Below are 21,121 nucleotides of genomic sequence, written 5' to 3'. Positions count from 1 at the left end.
AATGAAGAGTGCGAATGAAGTATTGTTGGGCAGAGGAAGCGGATGTAAACTAAAAAAAATAGGAAAGACAACCAGTACTAAACTCAAACTAAGCTTCTTTTTTATCATATTTTATGGATCTGAAAATCTAGATTTATTCTCATTATCGAAAGATCTAGATCTATAAATAAACAAAAAGGTCCAAAAATATTAACGCTAAAAAAGGAACACTTCTAGTTTTAATTTAATAATAAATTAAAAGGTAAGGCCCGTAAGTGTAACTGTTACTGTAACTACAGAGTACAGATGCCTGGGGAATCTATTATCTAGTAATCTAGTAACTACACATCTAGTATTAGTTTATTTACACTAGTGACTAGTAACTTTTAAAAAATGTCAATTCTATAATAAAGGATTAAAGGAATCCCTTACTTACACTGTCTGTTGTAACTAGATCTAGACTATAATAGTATAATAATTAATACTGTACTCAAATTTAATTTTTATTTATACTGTAGAGAGTGACTCTAGTGTCTCTAGACTAGAGTAGACTACCCTCAGAGACACTTGTAGTTGACTTAGTTAGTAAGTTAGTTACTGTCTAAATTACTATTAGTTACCAGTACTGTCACTTTTCAACTTACCTTACAGTGAGTAGTAGGGTTTAGTTTTTAGTGACTTTTTAGTATGAAGTCTGTGTCTTTACTTTTACTAAATCTAGTTAGACTTAGAGTCTTAGTTTATAGTAATTATAGAATCTAGACTATTTTCTAATCTAGTCATTAGTGTACTTTTAAACTTTAGACTCATAGCATCAGTCAGTTTAGACTGACCATACGTTTAAACAAGTTAAGTTAGACAAATGAGTCAATTGACTAAGATGCCTAAGACTAAGTCATCTATATTTCTGTATTGCTCTATAGTATAGTATGTGGGAAGCGTGGCCGAGAGGCTAAGTACGCTTTAACTTGGCTTGGTTTGGCTACCTATGAAGGAGCTTGAGGTTTGACACCCGACTTGGGCAGAGTTGTGCTAACCTACTCCCCCACTGGTCCACAAATGAGATTGGACCATAGCGCTCTGAGCATATAAAAGCTATATTTTTTTATTTTGTTTCACTGGTAACCGTTAAATCTAGTTGAAGACTCTGGATTTGGATTAATTATCCAAGTAGGAAGTTTGATACAAATGTTAAAATGACAAACCTGCAGTGTATAACAGATCTCGGAAGATTTCCAACCACACCAAATTTATATTTATATTTCTACAAGTAGTTTAAAGTCCAAAATTTTGTCAGTCTGAAGCAAATATCACACAGCCAGGGAACTGTCTATTGAATAATTATAGCAGACCTGCCTACCAAAAAAAGTCCAAAAGCGTAACGCTGATGGTCAAAATGCGTATTTTGGCACCAGAATGCGTAACACTTACGCGATCTACTATTTTGTCATATATATAATATTAGATCTAGATGTCATGATTAGATCTACAATCTAAATCTAGATCAGTACGACAATAGAGATGATATCTAGACTAGATCTGTGTCTATATAATGAATATAATCTACTCTAAATCTGGGCTGTGTTACCGATGCCGTGGATCCGCTACAAACGTAGGTCTGCTCCAAACTTTCGTAGGCCTACCTTCATCCTTGATCTATTCTATACTAAGACTAAGAATGTCTTGTCTAGATCTGGACTAGATAGTAGTAGATGTTATCGATCTAGATCTAGTCAATCTAAATCATACTACAACTAACACTAAATTGGAACTAGATTGTAGAGTAAAGTAGAGAATCATGACATAACGTAATGACTAGCTAGATCTAGATCTATTCCTGTATAACAAGTTATCTAGATTCTAGCTCTAAAATCCAGATCTAGATCTAGACTAGATATCTACAATGTCACTCAATGTGTTTTGAATTGATAGCACTTCGATATTTATTTTCTATACAAATGAATACGGGAATCAGGGCTTCAACATATTTAATTTCTACTAATCAACTTACAAAAAAAAAAAAAAAGTCACGTTGGTTTATCAGCTAACTGACGGTACCAACCTTGGTACAAACCCGCCACTCCCTCACTCTTCATTTCTATACTAAATCTAATTGCTTTTAAGAACCAATCAACGTATAAATCTGGACACAATGTGTTCCCCCACCTTTTCTGTCCCCCCCCCCCCCCCCCAACAGGACGGCTTAGCGTGACCTCCGTGACCGCTCGTAAGTTAGTCAAGAGGGGGGGGGGAAGGATACGAAATGCGTAACGCGACGGGTTAAATGCGTATTTGCGTACTGACGGTCATTTTTCGGAGATTTTGCGTAACGAATACGCATTTTGCGTAACGGTAGGCAGGTCTGTTATAGGCTTAAAGCAATTTTATTTTCTAGCAAGGAGGCCTGGGGGGAGGGCTAAAAGTTTCCTAGCTTATGGAATGAATACATTATGGTACTCATCGATTCAGGGGTACTTGGTGTCATTGCCCTTAGTTTTGGTAGTCTTTCAGTAAGTCCCCCACCCCTTTCATGTGCTAAGAAAAATAGATTCATCTCATACAAGTGGGTCATTTGTCTTACCATGTACAAATGTTGAAGCAATAAAGGTCAGCATATATTAACCAACATTTTGCACCACTCCCAGCTCTCATTTCAGAGTAAATTTCACACTTTTTCTTGTGTTGGCACAAGTACAAAAATGGTATCTTGTAATAAATGTTTCTTTTACATGTTTTTGGGTAATTACACCCTAGCCCAAACATCCCAAAGGATGATAGGGGATGTTGACTGGCAGAGTACCATCCGATACCATTGAGACAACAGTCCTGAGCGCACATCACCAGGCAGCCATTAACTATATTCATTGTGCTACTAAATATACTTCTTATTCACATCCCATCCTAGAAATGACTGACCAATTAAAAAAATGAATAGTCTTACATTTTAATACAAAACTTTTTTTTCCCCCTCTCTAGCTCATTTTGAGGATGGGTGATCGTTACAATATTCACAGCCAGCTTGAACATCTACAATCCAAATATATTGGAACTGGCCACGCAGACACAACCAAGTGGGAATGGTTGACAAACCAGCATAGAGATACATATGCTTCCTATCTAGGACACTTTGACATGCTCAATCATCTAAGTCTAGCCGAAAATGAGTCAAGAGCCAGAGTCAGGTTTAACATCATGGAAAAAATGCTTCAGCCTTGTGGTCCACCTCCTAAACGTCCAGAGGATTAAAAACTACTTTAACATGTTATTGACTTTTAACTCATTTGTTTGTAAAATGATTTATTAAATATTTCTTTCCTAGATTGCAATAGTTTTTTTTTTCTTTTTTTTTTCTAAATATAATATATACAATCAACTCGTTTTATAAATAGTATAAAAACATCTTTATTAATTATGAACACCAAATACAATGACATAATAAAAAAAAATGATGATGACGACAGTATCAATAAAACTGACATTCCTTTTAATGTACACAAAAATCCATTCTCGCTCACATTTTCAACCAAGATCCACCACATATATCACCATAAAAATACTTACAACTAATGCATACATGTTACTAAAGTTAACGAGGAAAAAAAAATGGTTTTAACCATTTAACAATAGCAAAGTGAGTTTGAAAAGCAAATAAAATCACAACAGTTACTCTTTGAGGACAGCAGCACCAACCAAATAACAGGTTTGATAAGAATAACTCATTGTTAACAACGGGTCCATTAATTACATAACTCTAAAGCTTCCTAGAAAACCAAACAAACGATATGACTCGGAATACCTTTTGTGGCTCTATGGTGGGTTAGGAATTAAGTTCAAATGGTAAAAATAGAATTGGAAGAGCTCATCAGTCAACAAAATGTCTATGTACAGCAAACAAAAATAAAATGCCCAGTACAATGCCTGAATACAGTCTCACGATAGTATACCAACTATTTCTAATGTAAGAAAACTACAAAGCATTCAGCCAATTTGTACAAGTAAGTGTGTCAAAGATTTTATAAATTGTACATTGTATAGATATATCGAATAAAAATCTTAACGTCTTTTCAAGTGCATGTAGAATGTTGTTATACTTGGATAGATAAAGGAGTAATATGATTTTAAACAATTATCTTAGGTAAAATTCCTATTATACTCAATGAACCAGGTGGACATTCTAGCTCTCGTTACTTAATGAGATACGACGCCAGAAATGCCAACCGATAAATACATTGAGATTCTTAGTTTGTATTGTAATTATCAAGAAGTGCCACACAATTCTCACACGTACAATGTTTCTCCAGCATTGTTTTATAAATACATCAAGAAATTAAGATGTGTTAAAGCAAGCCAATATAAACAAATAAGTAAAAAAACACAGTATTTACTTGTAATACATATCTAACTACCATAGAATAGCCAAAAATAAAACATCATTTGTGCTACAGTGACACATACAAATAATACAAATCACACTTCATGTTCTGTTGTTTCATATGGAAAATGTAGAAAAATGCACAAGTAGTTTGTGAGAGAAACAATGCTCAATTTTAGAACAGTGTCAACAAATTAGAAACAAAAACATAACGCACACTGTGGATTGGTTACATGTGAGAAGTGGAGAAACTGGTGACAAGCCACAAATACTTTTCTTTCTTTCAGAGTCCAGCACAAGTACATGAACCATTACTTTTGTGTTTAGTCATAGTAATCATCATCCTCCTCCTCATCATCATCATCCAGCTCATCACTCATTTCTTCCTCATCAGTGTCTATGTTTAAATAAACATTCTTCCTCAAGAATTTATTTTCTGCCATTTTTATCTGAAATTGATTGAAAAAGTAGAAATAAAAATATTATTTAAGCAAACTTTTTTTTTATATTGAGCTTATTTCCAAGGGTGTGGTAACTAAAGTGTTTAGATTATGAACTGAAAGGGTCTTAGATTCAAATCTTGATGAAGACTTAGATTTTGAATTTTGGGAATCCACACAGCTCTGATGGGTACCTGACATTAGTTTGGGAAAGTACAGGTAGTTGGATATTGTGCTAGCCACGATACCCTTATTAACCAGTGGCCAAAGAAACAGATGAGTTTGAGTTTTTGAGTTTAGGCACATCTGCACAATTTAGGCCATGTCGTGCCCATAATCCTTTAAGGATCGCTCTCCCTTTACATAATCTGCCCTATGTAATCCCAAGATCTAAATGGTGTATTTTTTGTTAATTTCTATATGTCACAGATTACATTATAGAATTGTTTGTACATTTCACTTTTGAAAGTAATATAAGCCCTCGACATGAGTCTCGGGATTTAATCCTCAAATTTAGACACTTGACATCCAAGTCAGGATTTACCCAAGGGGCGTAATTAGTATGTTTGAAATCTATTGGTTGATTTGAATTTAAACAAAGACATTTTTGAAAGGAGTTAGCGCCAGAGAATTGGCGGTAGTAAAAGTTAGTCGATAAAATAATGGCCTGGTAGCTAGTCACGTTTCTAAGAGCTCTGATCTAAAGCCTTTGTAATATGTTCCATATTCATTGATTTGTAATTTGTACATAAACTGTACTTACGTTGTATTTAATAAAGTTCCAGAGTTTTGTTTTATCAAAGAATCGTCGATTGTCATTCTAGATCGTCATTTTTGTTAACTATTGAATTCAAGTAAAATCCCCGGCATAACAACACATCATAACATCGTGCATGTTGTTACATCTGGCACAAGTGTTGTTACATATGGCACTCTCCGACGAATAAAAGTTCATGGACAACTTTTAACGAAATTTATTCAAGATTTAGGACCAATTTCTAAACTCTTCAAAGGAACTTCATTCTTATTTAACGGAGGACAGAATTTCTGTGTTTAACAGGTCAGTTGGTTATCGATAATTCTTTTATAAAGATTTTCGTTAGAGTTATGTCTAACTCACGAAATCTATTATTATATGTAATTGGCAAAAGGAGTAAGACCAATATACATAATAACTGGCAATAAAAAAGACCAGTAAAGCAAATAACTGGCAATATAAAAGACCAGTAAAGCAAATAACTGGCATTATAAAGAAGACCAGTAAAGCAAATAACTGGCATTATAAAGAAGACCAGTAAATAATCATTTGTGCAGCACAAAGTAAACAGAAGACCAGATTTAACCAACTGTTAAACCAGTAAAAAGTACATCGGCTCAATAGATCTATATATTCAATCATACGACTCCAGTAACTACAAGTCTACTGTCAAGAATTTATTAGCAAATTGAGGCTTCAAGAACTTTTTCATTATATTATTATTATATCTGAGATAAAGCCAAAATCCAGATATTGAACATTTTGCTCCAATACAAGAAACTAACAAAAAAATTAAATATGGCTTCCAGTGCTAGAACACAACGATTCTTCGAATTAATAGAATTAGCCAAAGAAAAGCATATCCCAAAACCAGACCAGTGGCAGTGGGCAGAGAAACAAGAAGAAAAAGAATACCAAGAGCAAGAATCTGAAAAACGCATGCAATTAGAAGAAAAAAAATTGCAAGACGCCGAAAAACAAAGGCAAGAATCTGAAAAACGCATGCAATTAGAAGAGAAAAAATTGCAAGACGCCGAAAAGCAAAGACAACATGAAAAAGAAAAAATGGAATTCGAAAGGCAAAATAAAGAAAGCATTCCAATTCAAGGTCACTCAAGTATGTTTGACAAATACAGATTAATGAACAAAATATCGGCTTTCAACGAAAACATTGACAATATGGATTCGTATCTCATAAGATTTGAAGAAATAGCTACAACATCCGGTCTACCTGAAGCACATTGGTCGAGCTCACTCCTTACCCTCTTGACTGGCAAAGCTGTCAACATTTGCTCACAACTGTCCATCAATGAACGCAGCACTTACTCTGATATCAAGGAAGCTCTACTGCGCCAATACGGAGCAACTTCAGCCAACTATAGAAAGAAATTCTATAATGAAAGGCCACAGCAAAATGATGATCCTCAAATTTTTGTAGCTAATATGTCAATGTGGTTTGATAGATGGGTATCCATGGCCAAAATAGAAGAAAGTTACCAAGCTCTTCGTCAGCATATTATTATCGACAACATCACCCACGCTCACTCAGAAGATATTCAATCCTACATTATAGAGAGAAATCCTACTGATATCCAGTCATTAACCAAGATCATCAGACAATATAGAGCAGCCTATCCAAACAAGTCAGTCAAACCATCTGTTGAAGAAAATTTTGTCTGCTTTGCTCAAGACAAAAATGCAAGATATAAGTCAGATGACAAAGTCAAATGCAACAAATGTCATAAACTAGGGCATTTCACGTCTCAATGCCGCAGCAGAACCACAGAATGTTCATATTGCCATAAAAAGGGTCACCAAACTCATGAATGTTGGAAAAAACAGGCAGTCTCCAAAAATCAAAATTTTGATAGACCCACATCACCAACTCAAAGATACAGCAATAGAGAGCAATACAATCTCAACAAAACACCTGGAAATAATAAACCAGATAACAAACCTCGCTACAGAAGTCATTCACAGGACTCCAGACCACAATATATGCCAAACAGAAGCTCATATAACAGAAGCTATTACAATGAGCACTCAACTATGACAGTCATTGCAAAGTCCAATGGTCTCAAATTTTATCCAGGCTTTGTAGGAGACAAGAAGGTGGAAGTTCTTCGTGACACCGGAAGCACGTCCACATTAGTACATGAACGCTTCGTACACGCAAACCGTTTCACAGGCAACCACGTCCAAGTCACTGCATTCAACGGAACTGTCAGCAAGTTACCTGAAGCCATCATTTATGTTACTACACCATTCTTCAGTGGTCAAACAAAAGCATTAGTAACACCCAATCTACCAGTGGACCTAATCATTGGAAACATAGAAGGAGTTAAAGAATGCACTCCTCAAGAACTTGCTGAATGTACAAATGCCATACAGCAAGGTCAAAAATGTTTGGCAGTAATGACAAGATCCATGTCCAGACAAGAACATTTGGCACCTGAACAAGTTAGCCAAAATAATCACATGGCTACCTCAGTTACTCAAGTTATGCAGAATGCAACACAACCAGTTACTAGTCCAGTAGCCAGCAATAATCAAGAACATTCAACATGGACACCCCCAGTTACATCAAGCCCATCCCTACCGGTCATAAGTCCACCTCCAATTCCCGAATGTCCATTGTTGAACTTTGAAGAACAAGACGACATGCCCAGAGTCTCTAACAATGATACAAGAACTCTAACTGGCCAAACTGAAGTCAATCAAGACAAGTCTCATGAACCAGAAGCAGATACTTATATTCAATCAACTTTGGCTATACCAGACAAAAGAAAAACTATGCAACTTGACTCTAACACTCATACAAGTATTCCTCATTTGAAAGAATGTGAGTCAACTCAAGAAGCCATTACAACCATGAACATTGGAAGTCAAAGAATATTACATGAACACATGAAATCAAGATATTTTGCTCAAGGAGATCAAGTCAATTTACTGTTACCAGATTGGAGTAACAAGCTGTTCTACAAATGGCAAGGTCCATTTACCATCACCAGAAAGATTTCCAACCTGCTTTATGAAATCAATGTCAACAAGTTTACCAGAGTATTTCATGTTCATATGTTTGAACATTACCATGAAACAGATAATGAAGACATCAAAGCAGAAGTTGAACATTTTACAAGCTTAGCAACTATTCCTGAGGAAGAAGAAACATCATCAACACCCATTCCTGAGATAGATGTTTCATTACCGACATCAAATTACATTGACATTCCCAAGGTCATCACTCTGAATGACATAGCAGCAGCAAATCAAAGTGACATTCCAAAGGTCATCACTCTGGATGACATAGCACTACAGAAAGTGAAGGACACTAAAGTGTTTCCAGACCATGCAGATTTCTTTACCGGTGTTTCTGAAACATTCCCAGTACTGCAATTTGAAAACAACTCAGAGAGCAACAACATTGACAACACCAAGTTTCATCCTCCTTCTACTCAAGGGGCAACTTTTCTTCAGAAAGGAACAAATGAACTTCTTCAACATTACTGTATTGACCGATTGAACTCAGACATGTTCAGTCATTGCTCTATTGAACATTCTAATGCAAAGCATTCTGCTACCATTGTTCTACAGCGTCAAAGTTCATCAACCAGAAAATTGAGTTTTGGTTTCGGACAGTTCTTATTTTCACCAAACTCAAACGCGGTTCAATCAGACATTATCTGTGAGTTCAATATGACATGGAGACAACAGCTTCATAAACTGAAAGACATTTTCTTCAAGTTTAGAAAACGCGTACACACATCCATGACGGCAACTCAGAAGGGTTATGAACTTCACACTTACATTTTATATATGTACTATACCATATTTAGTGTCACTTGATCCATTATCATTCATACTCGTCAAGGAAGAACATTATCCAGTTATATTTAATTAATAAATTAATTTGTTTACTCACTTTTTCCACAGGAGTTCTATATCAGATATTGTATTGATTTCAGCACCAAGCAACCCACTGAGGAAGGTCACTCATTCAAGATACTTTTTTAATTATGTTTCAGCATCTTTGCATATGACATGCATCAGACATTTTAATTTTTAAATCATGAGTATTTTATTTCAGGTATATTATTATTGCATATATCCTATTATGATAGTACAGATACATGACAGACAATTGGAATTTTTCATTGCTTCACACATGTTGAGATTTATATCACATTGAGTATTATTATTCAGAAGATTGTCATGTACTATCACAATTATTTTTTCTATGTCAATTTTTCATATGCAATATATTTTTTTCCATGTACACAATTTCACAAATGAGTTATAATGTCATATTTTAATTTCATCATGAAGCTTCATAACTTATTCAATTCAAGATTTATGCTTTGTACAACTTTTGATATTGTTCATGACAAGCATTGTCTCATTTTCATAACCACTTGAATAGTGAGACAGGTATTCAAAGTCATCAATAATTGTATTCACTGCATTTACATTTTTTATTATTGTTGTTATCTCCAAGTTGACTTTATTTTGTCATATGTTACCTCAACCATTTTTCTATAGTTTCATGTATGGTATTTTATGTATACATATGAGCATTTCTATTACCATACAAATGCTAAATGGAGAGGGGGGTAATATGTCACAGATTACATTATAGAATTGTTTGTACATTTCACTTTTGAAAGTAATATAAGCCCTCGACATGAGTCTCGGGATTTAATCCTCAAATTTAGACACTTGACATCCAAGTCAGGATTTACCCAAGGGGCGTAATTAGTATGTTTGAAATCTATTGGTTGATTTGAATTTAAACAAAGACATTTTTGAAAGGAGTTAGCGCCAGAGAATTGGCGGTAGTAAAAGTTAGTCGATAAAATAATGGCCTGGTAGCTAGTCACGTTTCTAAGAGCTCTGATCTAAAGCCTTTGTAATATGTTCCATATTCATTGATTTGTAATTTGTACATAAACTGTACTTACGTTGTATTTAATAAAGTTCCAGAGTTTTGTTTTATCAAAGAATCGTCGATTGTCATTCTAGATCGTCATTTTTGTTAACTATTGAATTCAAGTAAAATCCCCGGCATAACAACACATCATAACATCGTGCATGTTGTTACATCTGGCACAAGTGTTGTTACACTATAACAAACAGAAACATTTAGAAATGTTTCAGGTTGGATGAGTGGTATTAGATGCTTGGCTGGCTACCTATTGAGGGAGCTCTAGTTGAAATTCTGAAGGAAGTTTAAATTTTAGTTCTTCCTCTAAAGAGATTAGACCACAGTGTGTTCACAATGCTATAGTATGTAAAAAGCGCCTTACACAAAAGCAATTTAAAAAAAGACACTACTACAAACTTGATTCTAAAGGTTAATTTTATTACTAGAATTAAAATAGCACCTCTTTTATTAGTGTACAATTACTATCATGTCAATTTCAAGTACATATAGTACAAGTATTTACCTTTTCATCCACTTTTTTAGGTTCCATTTTGAACTGACTGACTAATGGGTAGATGTGTTCGATGGCCAACTGAACATTCACAACACTTGGTGCTACAATACAAAATTATAACCATTAATGAAACTGAGGCAGGGGAAGAGAATCAATGAATTTATTAGTAATATTACATAGTCATTTCAGTTTGGTAATATGAAAACGACTATGTACTTTATAACAATGGTCAGCAGCCGTGTCAAGCAGGAATGTGGCTTGCACCTAATCTGTTTGGCATATTCTTCTACTGCACTAAATGCTTACACTGACATAAACAAACATGTATTTCTCCATACAAGATCATCTGGAAAACTCTTTAATGTATCAAGATTGAGGGAAAAAAACTAAGGAAGGTATTAATCAGGGAACTCGCCTGTTGATGGAATGTTTCAGTAACTCACATAATATTGTGGATTACACCCCTTTTAGGTATATTGTATACAGTAGGAAGAGTTATGCATATTCATAAGGGACACTATTCTATGAGCCAAGATGGCTAATTAAAGAAGCTACTTATTTGTTTATATTATGGAAGTGTTGTCTTTTAAGTATCTATCTTAACATCCTCTACGCTGATGATGCATCTAATGTTGACTATCCTACTCACCTTCAGACCTTGGTTGACAAACTATCTACAGCAAGCCAGAAGTTTGGCTTAAATATTAGTAAAAACAAGATTAAATACTGCACTAAATGTAACGATTAATGGCCAACCACATCAACAACAGGATAGCCAAGGCAATGGGCACTATGTCATGGCTGCAGAAAAAGAGTTTTGGACAATACCTTGCTGACTAACAATACCAAAGCCTTAGCCTACAGGACATGTGTGATGAGAATTCTGCTATACAGTAGTCAAACATAGTAATAAAAAAAAGCTAAATATCTTCCACCTCCAATGCCAAAGGCAGATTTTTAAAATAAGGTGGCAAGATAAAAAAAAAACAATGAGGAAGAGCATGGTGCAAGCAGCAGATGCTTTGGCTGGCTAGGTCATGTCCACTGAATGCCACAAGGTCGATTTCCACAAGACTATCTGTATGGTGATCTAACAGAAGGCAGGAGAACTGCTGGTCATCCACTTTTGAGGTATACTGATGTATACATATGCAATATGAAGCTCTTCAAAATCAACACTAACAGGTGGGAGAAAGTGGCACTGCTGGATAGATCCACATGGAGAGCAAGCATAAAGGAAGTGTCCCAGATTGCAGAGGCACAACAGAAGTAGAAAGACAGGTGAAAGTGAAACAGCGCTTGGTGATTACAGATGCCCAACCACAGCTGTGTATCAAAGATTGGCCTCTTTTAGTCACAAAAGATGTTGCAAAGGGAAAACACACTCTTGAGACGTAACATGCCACGCACATTACATAGTCATGTAAGTTTGGTAAAGTGAATAAAACTATGTATTATAAAATAATGTTTGCAAGCCATAACAGAGCTTAAGGGGCCAGTATTCCACAGAATAGATGCAAAAGCTAAGACAGAGTGATTCAATGTCATTTGTAACAACAGACCTGACACTAAAATCAACATACAGATAAATCCGTAAAAGCTGAACCTAATTCTACTGCTTAATGAAAAGAAATCTATATTGAGGAACTTAACAATACAAATAAATAGTAGATAATTTTTCTCTTCCAAGAACACAAATAAACCACCAAAAAACTAAAGTACTTAAAGTAAACAATAAACAAATTGGAGACATAGTACTGGATTCTCAGACAATAGACCAAGTAGAAAATTTTATATACCTTGGGAGTGTAGTCAGTATATCAGGTGGAACAGATGAAGACATTAAACGCCGTATAAATCTAGCGTGTCAGACATTTACACAGCTAAAACCAACCTGGAAATCTTAAATCTCAAACAAGACTAAACTAAGAATCTTTAACTCTAATGTCAAGGCTGTCCTACTGTATGGTTCTGAAACATGGAGAACAACTGAAGCCACAACAAAAAAATACAGACCTTCATCAACAGATACCTGAGAAATATCCTAAAAATACTGGTAAGACAAAGTAGAAAACACCAAACTGTGGGAGAGTGGACAGAAAAATATAGAAGTGCAGATCTTAGAGAGGAAGTGGAAATGGATTGGTCACACCCTTTGAAAAGATACCAGCAACAGAGCTAGACAGGCCTTAGAGTGGAACCCCCAGGGAACAAGACGTAGAGGAAGACCAAAAAGAACATGGCGACGCAGTGTACTTGAAGAAGCAGAGAAGACCGGGAAGAGCTGGGACACCATAAAAAAGCTAGCAAGAGACCGTGGAGAGTGGCATGTTTTTGTCGAGGCCCTATGTTCCATGAGGAACTCAAAGGAGTGATGATGAAGAACACAAATAAGTTAAAGGGAAAAAAACAAACCACCAAAACTAGATTTGAAACTTATTTCTTTACCTACTTTATTGTTTGGTAAGCAAGGTTTATGACTGATATGATGACGGTTGAGACACCACCACCAGAAAACAACTTGGGTTATCTTTACCTTTTTACAGATTTTTACCCTGTTAACAAAATTATTACCTGTTACTGTAATACTGCCGGTTGAAAATATTTTTAAAGTAGCTTTGGGATCTTTGATTTGATATGTAACACCAGGATGAAGTTCAGGCTCATAACTGAAAATATATATTTTCATATTATATGTACACAGATTTGACAGATGAACAATTTCTTTTTTTTTTTTTATCATGACATTTTTTAATGCAAAAATCTTAACAGGGCCTAAATTAAGATACATCAAAATAATGTTACCTGGCATGGGTCCTATTAGCCTCTGAAAATTGATTCAGTTTGATGCCAAAAGGCATACTACATGTACCCAGCACATTGACTATTTTGAAGGATGAGAATCTTATATTGAAACCAAGCTTTTGAAGTCGGCGAGCAATTCTTCTAGCAGCTAATTTTGCCTGATCTTCACTGAGGGAAAAAGTGACAACGTGGTCTAGCATTGAAAGTAATTAGAAACAATAACAGTTATATTCCCATCTGCTCTATAACAGCTTCAGCTAAACTCTACCCCAAAAAACAAATAAAGATGATAAATTCACCAAGATATGAAAAAAATCAAATATTCCCCAAGAGATGTCCTTGTAGCACTTTCAGGTTGATTTAACTTTTTTTTTTCTAAAGTATTCTGAAATTAAGCCTCCTAATTTTTTATTTACAACCTTTTTCATAAGGTGTATGGCCAAAAATTTCCTCATTCAAACTCAGGAAAGAAAGTGTAAAAGGATGAAACAGTTCACAGTATATTTGTGAGTTTGAAACTTTAAATAGTTTTACAAAATGTTTTTAAAAATATGTTTAAATTTACAAAACCTTTATTAAATCTTATTTTTAAAAAATCAGTCACATCACATTTTTGGTAGAATATATGAACATTCATATCATACAATTTTAGCTCTGCTTATTTATAGAGCTTTTGGTGTACTGATGAGGTTTTAGGTAAGGATGTGGTTGAAGAGGCCAAAAGTGTAATACATTTTGATGACTAAAAGGGACATGATTTTCTTATAGTAATGTACTGTCCTTTAATAGAACAATATTTTGATAGTATCACTATCTGTCAGTTTCAACCTCTAAGAGAGACAATACGTTTGGTGTTTGATTTCACAATATGTTTGATTGATGTTACGATGAGACTGTGTTGATCAGGCAATGCGTTTCTGGTGTTCAGTTTCGTCTAGTTTTCCAACCACTCTTTCTATGCTATGGAATATGGTCTTGTGACACTAAGCTATTGCTACTACTACAGAGTCAATATTATTTAAATCAAGCAAAAATAACAAATATATTGGAAGCAATAAGTTTAAATAATCAGAACTTAATGTTCAACCCTGTGTAATAGCTCTATGCTTGGAAAAAAATGCACTCATAAAATGAAACAAACCCAGCTCCCCAGTGCAATGCTACCATGATCATATTTAACTTGTAAAAGAAATTAAAACTAATTTGCAATGAACTGTAACCAAAGGCTTGCAATCAAGAAAATAACAGCTGTGATCAATAAATAAAGCCCTAAAGAATAGAATGTTAACAAAACAGAAGTAGAATATTACTTCACTACCTTGTTGCTCCAGTGCATGTCACTTTTCCAGATGACCAAATGGTTGCTGTTGTATTGGGTCTTCTTAATTTCATGTTCAACATCTGTTTAGAATAATTTTTTTCAATACACATTTAATAAGTGTGGCAGCATTCATAAATTTACACTAGCTTTCATAAAGTTCAATATTTTGTTTCACCTACAACAGACAAAATCAATAGCCTATTTATTTACTCTTACGAACTTAAGTTTACAAGCCTATATTGATGAAGGTGAAATGTTACAAATCTTTAAATGCTATCATACACATGTCTATAGCACAGCAACAACAACAAAAAAATATATTAATACTTTTAATTTATTAAAAACAAAATTACAATTAAAAACATCTTTCCCATTGTTACACAACAACTTACTACAAAATCTGCTGTGGGAAGAGTGGTCAAGAGGCTAAGTACACTTGAACTTAGCTTGGCTACCTATAAAGGGGGCTCGAGGTTCGACACCCGATTCAAGTTATGTTTACTGAGGCCTAAAAGCAGCATGGAAAACCTTTTCCCAGATACTCCCCACCCCAGAATGGTCCACAAATGAGATTGGAGCACTGAGCATGCTATAAGCATGATAGTAGCGCCAACATAAAAGCTATAATTTTTTTAATTTTGTATTCGACAATAGTCTATAAAACTAGAAACATAAATATTTTTAAATACTATTGTTTTTTGTCTTATTGATAAAACTTCCTAATGAGTGGCATAAAACCTTACCCCATTTTCTCGTTTGTATTCAACATGGGCACCTTCCATGGCTATTTTCTTTAGATTGAGGTAGCACCGTGTACTGAATGTGCACACAACATTGTTTATGATAATATCAATGACAGGGGACTCTTCTTCCACATTGTCCACAGGATAACCATGTTCATCATACTGTAGGGAATCACCATTATTGGCAGGGCAATGAAAGTTGCCATGAACAAGTTTGGACGGGTTTTCTATATTGCTGTTTTGCTCCAAACAAAGAGCATCTCCGTTAGAAGCTGGCATTAACTGTTGACTGTTAAGTCCACTGCTTAGAAATCCAGAGTTACTCACTGCAGACATGATTTCAATTGGATGAAATAAAAACACTAACTTTAAGTAGTCATGGTGAACCTGATAGAACATAGCAAAAATTAAAAGATTAGAAATTCAAGCAATGCAATGAAAATAAAAATATACAAACGTATACGAATTACATTGTTTAGAGGTGGATAAAAAATAGCTTTCTCGCCAACAAGAAAGTAAAAAAAAAAAGTGGAGATTAGTAAAAATCATTAAGTTTGAATGTGTCACCCCTATAATAAAGTTGTAATGTTTTACAGCTAATATAAAGTTTGAATGTGTCACCGCTAATATAAATTTTGAATGTGTCACCGCTATAATAAAGTTGTAATGTTTTACAGCTAATATAAAGTTTGAATGTTTCACTACTATTAATCAGTTTGAATGTTTCACTGCAATTAAGTTTGAATGTGTCACCACTATAAATTTTTTAAATGTTTCATGGCTACTATAAAGTTTGAATGTGTCATGGCTATAATAAAGTTTAATCTTTTACAGCTATTATAAAGTTTGAATGTTTCACTGCTATTATAAAGTTTGAATATTAACGCTGATATTATAAAGTATATATCTAGTTCTAGATCTAGGTCTTGTTTCAATTTTTTTTAAACAAAAAGTTTTCTGGCAAGTTATTTTCTTTAGATGTAATTTTGCAAGCAATCTTGCCTCTATGGTTTTAATTACACCTTTAAATTTTTTCAAAGAAATATTTCTATTGATATTAACCCAATAGCTCCTATTTCCGGTTTTAAAAAACCCATCCAAAGTCCTAAGCAATGAGGGATAACTCCGTATATAAAAAATCCTAAAAAAATATGTATTTTGCAAAAAATAATCAAATTGAAGATCTAATACATATAAACAAACAAATAACTTTAAAAAATAGAACTATATGTCTAGTTTTAAGAAAATATATACGTTTAATACCACTAGAATATAAAAAAACTTCAAAAATACTTATTTTCCCATGTGGGGGCTTATACACTGGGGCTATGGGCCTGTTTGTTTGAAACATTATTTAAAAAATAAAAACCTTCCCGATTTTATTAAAAATAGAATCGGTAATCTCCAAAATGATTTGTAATCATGCTTGCAACGAGACTAGAAGAAATCTTCTTTTTAAAAGTTCAAATCAAGTCTATTGAAAAGGGGGTTTTAGAAACGTTCTTCAACGGTTTAGGACAAAAACGGGAAAATGTTACCAACTGCAGAAGGAGCCAATGGGTTAAATGTATCATTGGATTTAGAATAATCTAGATCTAGATAAAATCTCTTATTAAATACAGCTAGTCTAGTAAACCTAGATTTAGTAGTGTTTTGATATCCTGATTGTCCTGAAAAATGACAGCATAAGGCAAGTCAAAGCAATAGATAAGATCTAGATAGATCTAGAAAGTAGAATCTAGTATCTAAAACTAAAAGCAAATATCACTGCATCCCTCAGGAGTTCAATAGAGTACAATACTTCAATACTGAGACTGAGTAGTCTGAGTAGAGAATCTTATTTTCTATTGCAAGAATTGTTATAAAATTAATATAATACAAGTACAAGTCAAAGAACATTTTTCATTAGACATTAGAACAGTTTATAATCTAGATATAGATCAGACTATCATTAGACAGGTCTAGTTATTCTCATCATTCAAAACATTATTAATGCTTAAATTAAAATTGTAGTAGAAAGTCTATGTAGTACAACAGTGGGGGCGAAAAAAAAAGGATGGGGGGGGGGGCACAAATAACATTCATATCAGTGTTTTTTTTTAGAGTTTAGATAATGAGACAACCACTTCTGTCTTCAGACTTGCTTCCCCCTACACTATACTAGAGTCTAGAGAGAATGTCTCTAGATCTAGAGCTAAATTCTAGAGTAGACATAGATCCACTTCGTCTTCATTCATCTTATTCACATATTCAATTCATCATGTCCAAAAAAAGCAAGGTAAAATTTCAGTAAAATAAAAAACCGTTAGCGGTCAGCTAATAATATAAATTTCTTATTTTAAGATTGACAAATTGAGTTTGTTGTTTGATATAAACAAGAGGAATCGTCAAATTTGTAATATATTTACCTATGTGTGCAATTTTAATAGCTAATGTCATTTAATTCAAGCTTTCCTTCTGAGCAATTGCGGTCAGAAAAATGAATGTCGCCATTTTGTTGAAGACACCGAGAAACTAATGCAAGGGAAGTAACTGACACTGCTGCCAACATGAAATTTTACCCTAAATAAAAAAAAAATAATACCCGGCAGTTATCACAATATACTATAGATCTAGTAGGCTACTAGATTCCATCTAATAGCTCTTTACTAACAAAGAACATTGGTAGATTCTAGATCTAGAAATATATAGATGTCAAAAGACAAAAAATTATAACCATAATAAGAATAGTAATTTGTCACTGATGTGTTATAATGTGCATGGGCGTAGCCAGGGGGGGGGGGGTTCTTGGGGTTCAAACCCCCCCCGAAATGAAATCCCCCCCTGGGGGGGGGGGGGAGAGTCGGAATTTAGTGACTGATTTTTAGCTTTGATTTTGTTTATTTTAGGTGAGATTTTAATACTAAACCATCACTTGCCCTAGCACAATCAAAGGGGTTTTGAGTTTAAAACCCCCTACCAGGGGGGTTCGAGTTTAAAAACCCCTACCAGGGGGGTTCGAGTTTAAAAACCCCTACCAGGGGTTTTGAGTTTTAAACCCCCTACCTGGGGTTTTTGCAGTTAACTCCCCCTCTTCTATAAAACAAAACAAAAAAAAATGCAAACGAAAATCCCCTAATTCCAAGAGCACAGTTAAGGAATATTTTGATTTTAAAACCCCGTCTAAAATTTACGATAAACCCCCTCTTTAATATAAAAAAAGCTAATTACGCACTCAAAATGTTATGAGCGTAGCTAAATGTGTTTTGACTCAGTTTTGAATTTAAACCCCACTTCAGCGGAGTATGAAGGTAAAAAATACCTCTTTTTAATAATAAAAAAAAGAAAATTATACACTAAAAATGTTATGAGTGTAGTCTATGGGGTTTTGAGTTTAAACTCCCCTCCAGTGGAGTTTGAAGCTAAAAAGTACCTCTTCAATATAAATAAAAGAAAATTACTCACTCTAAAATCTATGAGCGTAGTCAAAGGGGTTTTGAGTTTAAACCCCCCGCCATCTTCAGTGTAAGAAAAAAAGCAAATTACGTACTCAAAATGCTATGAGCGTTGCCGAAAGGGGTTTTGAGTTTAAACCCCCATTCAGAGGGGTTTGATGCTAAAAATAGATCTTCAATATAAAAAAAAAGCAAATTACACACTAAAATTATTTGAGCGTAGCCAAGCCAATCGGGGGTTTTGAGTTTCTTCTACAGATGGCTTTTTTTTTAAAGTTTAAAACCCCTCCAGATGGTTTTGAGTCTACAGAGCATTTTGAGGTGGAAAACCCCCAACAGAAGATTTTGACGATAAAACTTCTCTTTTCTATATAAAATCTAAAGCAAACTACAGTCACTTAATTCCAAGAGCGTATTCAAGAGAGGTTACACATTTTTACCAGTGGCAGGGCTCCATTAATAAACTGCAGTGAATAGTCATCTACCGAAATCGAAAAACACTAAATATAGCTCAACAAAGATGGCTAAGACAGATTTCAGGAGTCAGTTATAGAGATAGGATCTAAATCAAGGAAATCCTATGCCGAACTGGGAGTCGACCCCTTAGTAAGATTGTGAGAGAACGACGCATGAGGTTTGCGGGACATGTTCTCCGACAAAATGAATTACGCATAAGAAGAGTTGCAATGATATCCTAGTACAACTTGACGCCACTCATTCATGGAGGTCCTCATGGTAGGTGGGAAGAGGCTTCAGAAATTACCAGTGACAGATTTTTATGGAAACTGATTGACGTCAAATGCTCCGAACGGCGTGGGAGGGTCTAATTCAGTAAGAATAGCACATTAGGTTTTTGAAATAAAACTTTTTAATAGCATTAAAATGGACTGTAGATACCTCAGAATATGCATTTTGTTGGCTTTCAATACCAGAAATAATGCTTGGCGGGGGGGGGCTTCGCCCCGCGCTGGGGAGCTCTTTGTGCTCCCCCAGACCCCCTTGCTAGTAATGGCGGGGAGTCCACAATTTTATGGAAACAGCTTGATGGCAAATGCGCCAATCGACGAGTGAGCGTCTAAGTCAGTAAGAATAGCACATTAGGTTTTTGAAATAGAACTTTTTAATAGCAGGAAAATGCACTGTAGAAAATGCACTCAGAATATGCATTTTGTTGGTTTTCAATATCAGAAATAGTGTTTGGCGGCGGGGCTTCGCCCCGCGCTGGGGGAGCTCCTAGCGCCCCCTTTGCTAGTAATGTCGGGGAATCTACAATTTTTTCACTAACTCATGGAAGAACCTATTCTAGGGCACAATAAACGTCTTCCGAAAGAATGAAGGGTCAGAATGTAATAAAGATTATGTACACACACACATAAATACATATAATTTTTTTTTCGCGGGGGGGGGGGGGGGGGGTGGGGGGGGAGGAGGGAAAAAATTCACCCCCCCCCAAACCCCCCCCCGAAAAAAAATCCTGGCTACGCCCATGATAATGTGTAATAACCATAGGCCTATGTTATATCCATCCATCCCAGTGGCGCAACAGCCCATGGACCTCTGACCTTCTTCAGCAAATCTAGTCCATTAAGATCTCACTTGAGCTTTTCGTTTCCATGCCCGAATTCTAAGATGTAAATTTACCAATACATCGTATTCATGGTCTGGCTTTTGTTTTTTGCCGGTATACGATTTGTGTTCCTCTTTTCTCTGACATATTCTTTCAATGTGACCTATAGGTGGTCAGGGCCGGCATTATGCATAGGCAATCTAGGTAGCCTAGCTAGGGCCTCCAATTGGAGGGGGCCTCGCACAAGAGTAAAAAAAAATGAGAAACT

The 21,121-nt window shown here is 35.0% G+C and overlaps 2 protein-coding genes and 1 long non-coding RNA gene across 3 annotated transcripts; 2 read left to right on the top strand and 1 right to left on the bottom strand.

The window, feature by feature from the left end:
* Positions 1-35: 35 nt before the first annotated feature.
* LOC129926289 (uncharacterized) lies at positions 36-3,299 on the top strand. Its single transcript, XR_008777935.1, has 2 exons — positions 36-241; positions 2,956-3,299. It is a non-coding gene; the product is annotated as an uncharacterized LOC129926289 (long non-coding RNA).
* Positions 3,300-3,356: 57 nt separating this feature from the next.
* Positions 3,357-18,404, bottom strand: LOC106061957 (TATA box-binding protein-like 1). The gene is made up of 7 exons (XM_013220197.2): positions 18,261-18,404; positions 15,853-16,239; positions 15,107-15,189; positions 13,789-13,956; positions 13,558-13,652; positions 10,993-11,084; positions 3,357-4,800 (listed from the first exon to the last, which is right to left on the bottom strand). The coding sequence occupies exons 2-7, from the start codon at positions 16,186-16,188 to the stop codon at positions 4,675-4,677; spliced, it is 900 nt and encodes a 299-aa protein (XP_013075651.2). The 5' UTR covers positions 16,189-16,239; positions 18,261-18,404; the 3' UTR covers positions 3,357-4,674.
* On the top strand, positions 4,838-10,664 carry LOC129926288 (uncharacterized). Its single transcript, XM_056029517.1, has 2 exons — positions 4,838-8,785; positions 8,837-10,664. Exons 1-2 carry the CDS (start codon positions 6,347-6,349, stop codon positions 9,392-9,394), a joined length of 2,997 nt encoding a protein of 998 aa, XP_055885492.1. The 5' UTR covers positions 4,838-6,346; the 3' UTR covers positions 9,395-10,664.
* Positions 18,405-21,121: the final 2,717 nt, after the last annotated feature.

The sequence above is a fragment of the Biomphalaria glabrata genome, chromosome 5, assembly GCF_947242115.1.
Source record: "Biomphalaria glabrata chromosome 5, xgBioGlab47.1, whole genome shotgun sequence".
Taxonomy (NCBI): domain Eukaryota; kingdom Metazoa; phylum Mollusca; class Gastropoda; family Planorbidae; genus Biomphalaria; species Biomphalaria glabrata.
Note: the sequence above shows the minus strand (reverse complement) of the source record. Positions and strands in the feature narration are given on the sequence as shown.

Bases quoted from the DNA above. Each gene is read 5' to 3' on its own strand.
- LOC106061957 (XM_013220197.2), bottom strand. From the start codon at position 16,188: ATGTCTGCAGTGAGTAACTCTGGATTTCTAAGCAGTGGACTTAACAGT. The intron at 11,085-13,557 runs GTAATAATTTTG...TTTGTATTGTAG, and splicing joins CGGCAGTATTACAGTAACAG to CACCAAGTGTTGTGAATGTT. The intron at 4,801-10,992 runs GTAAATACTTGT...AATCAATTTCAG, and splicing joins CTAAAAAAGTGGATGAAAAG to ATAAAAATGGCAGAAAATAA.
- LOC129926288 (XM_056029517.1), top strand. From the start codon at position 6,347: ATGGCTTCCAGTGCTAGAACACAACGATTCTTCGAATTAATAGAATTA. The intron at 8,786-8,836 runs GTCATCACTCTG...GACATTCCAAAG, and splicing joins ATTACATTGACATTCCCAAG to GTCATCACTCTGGATGACAT.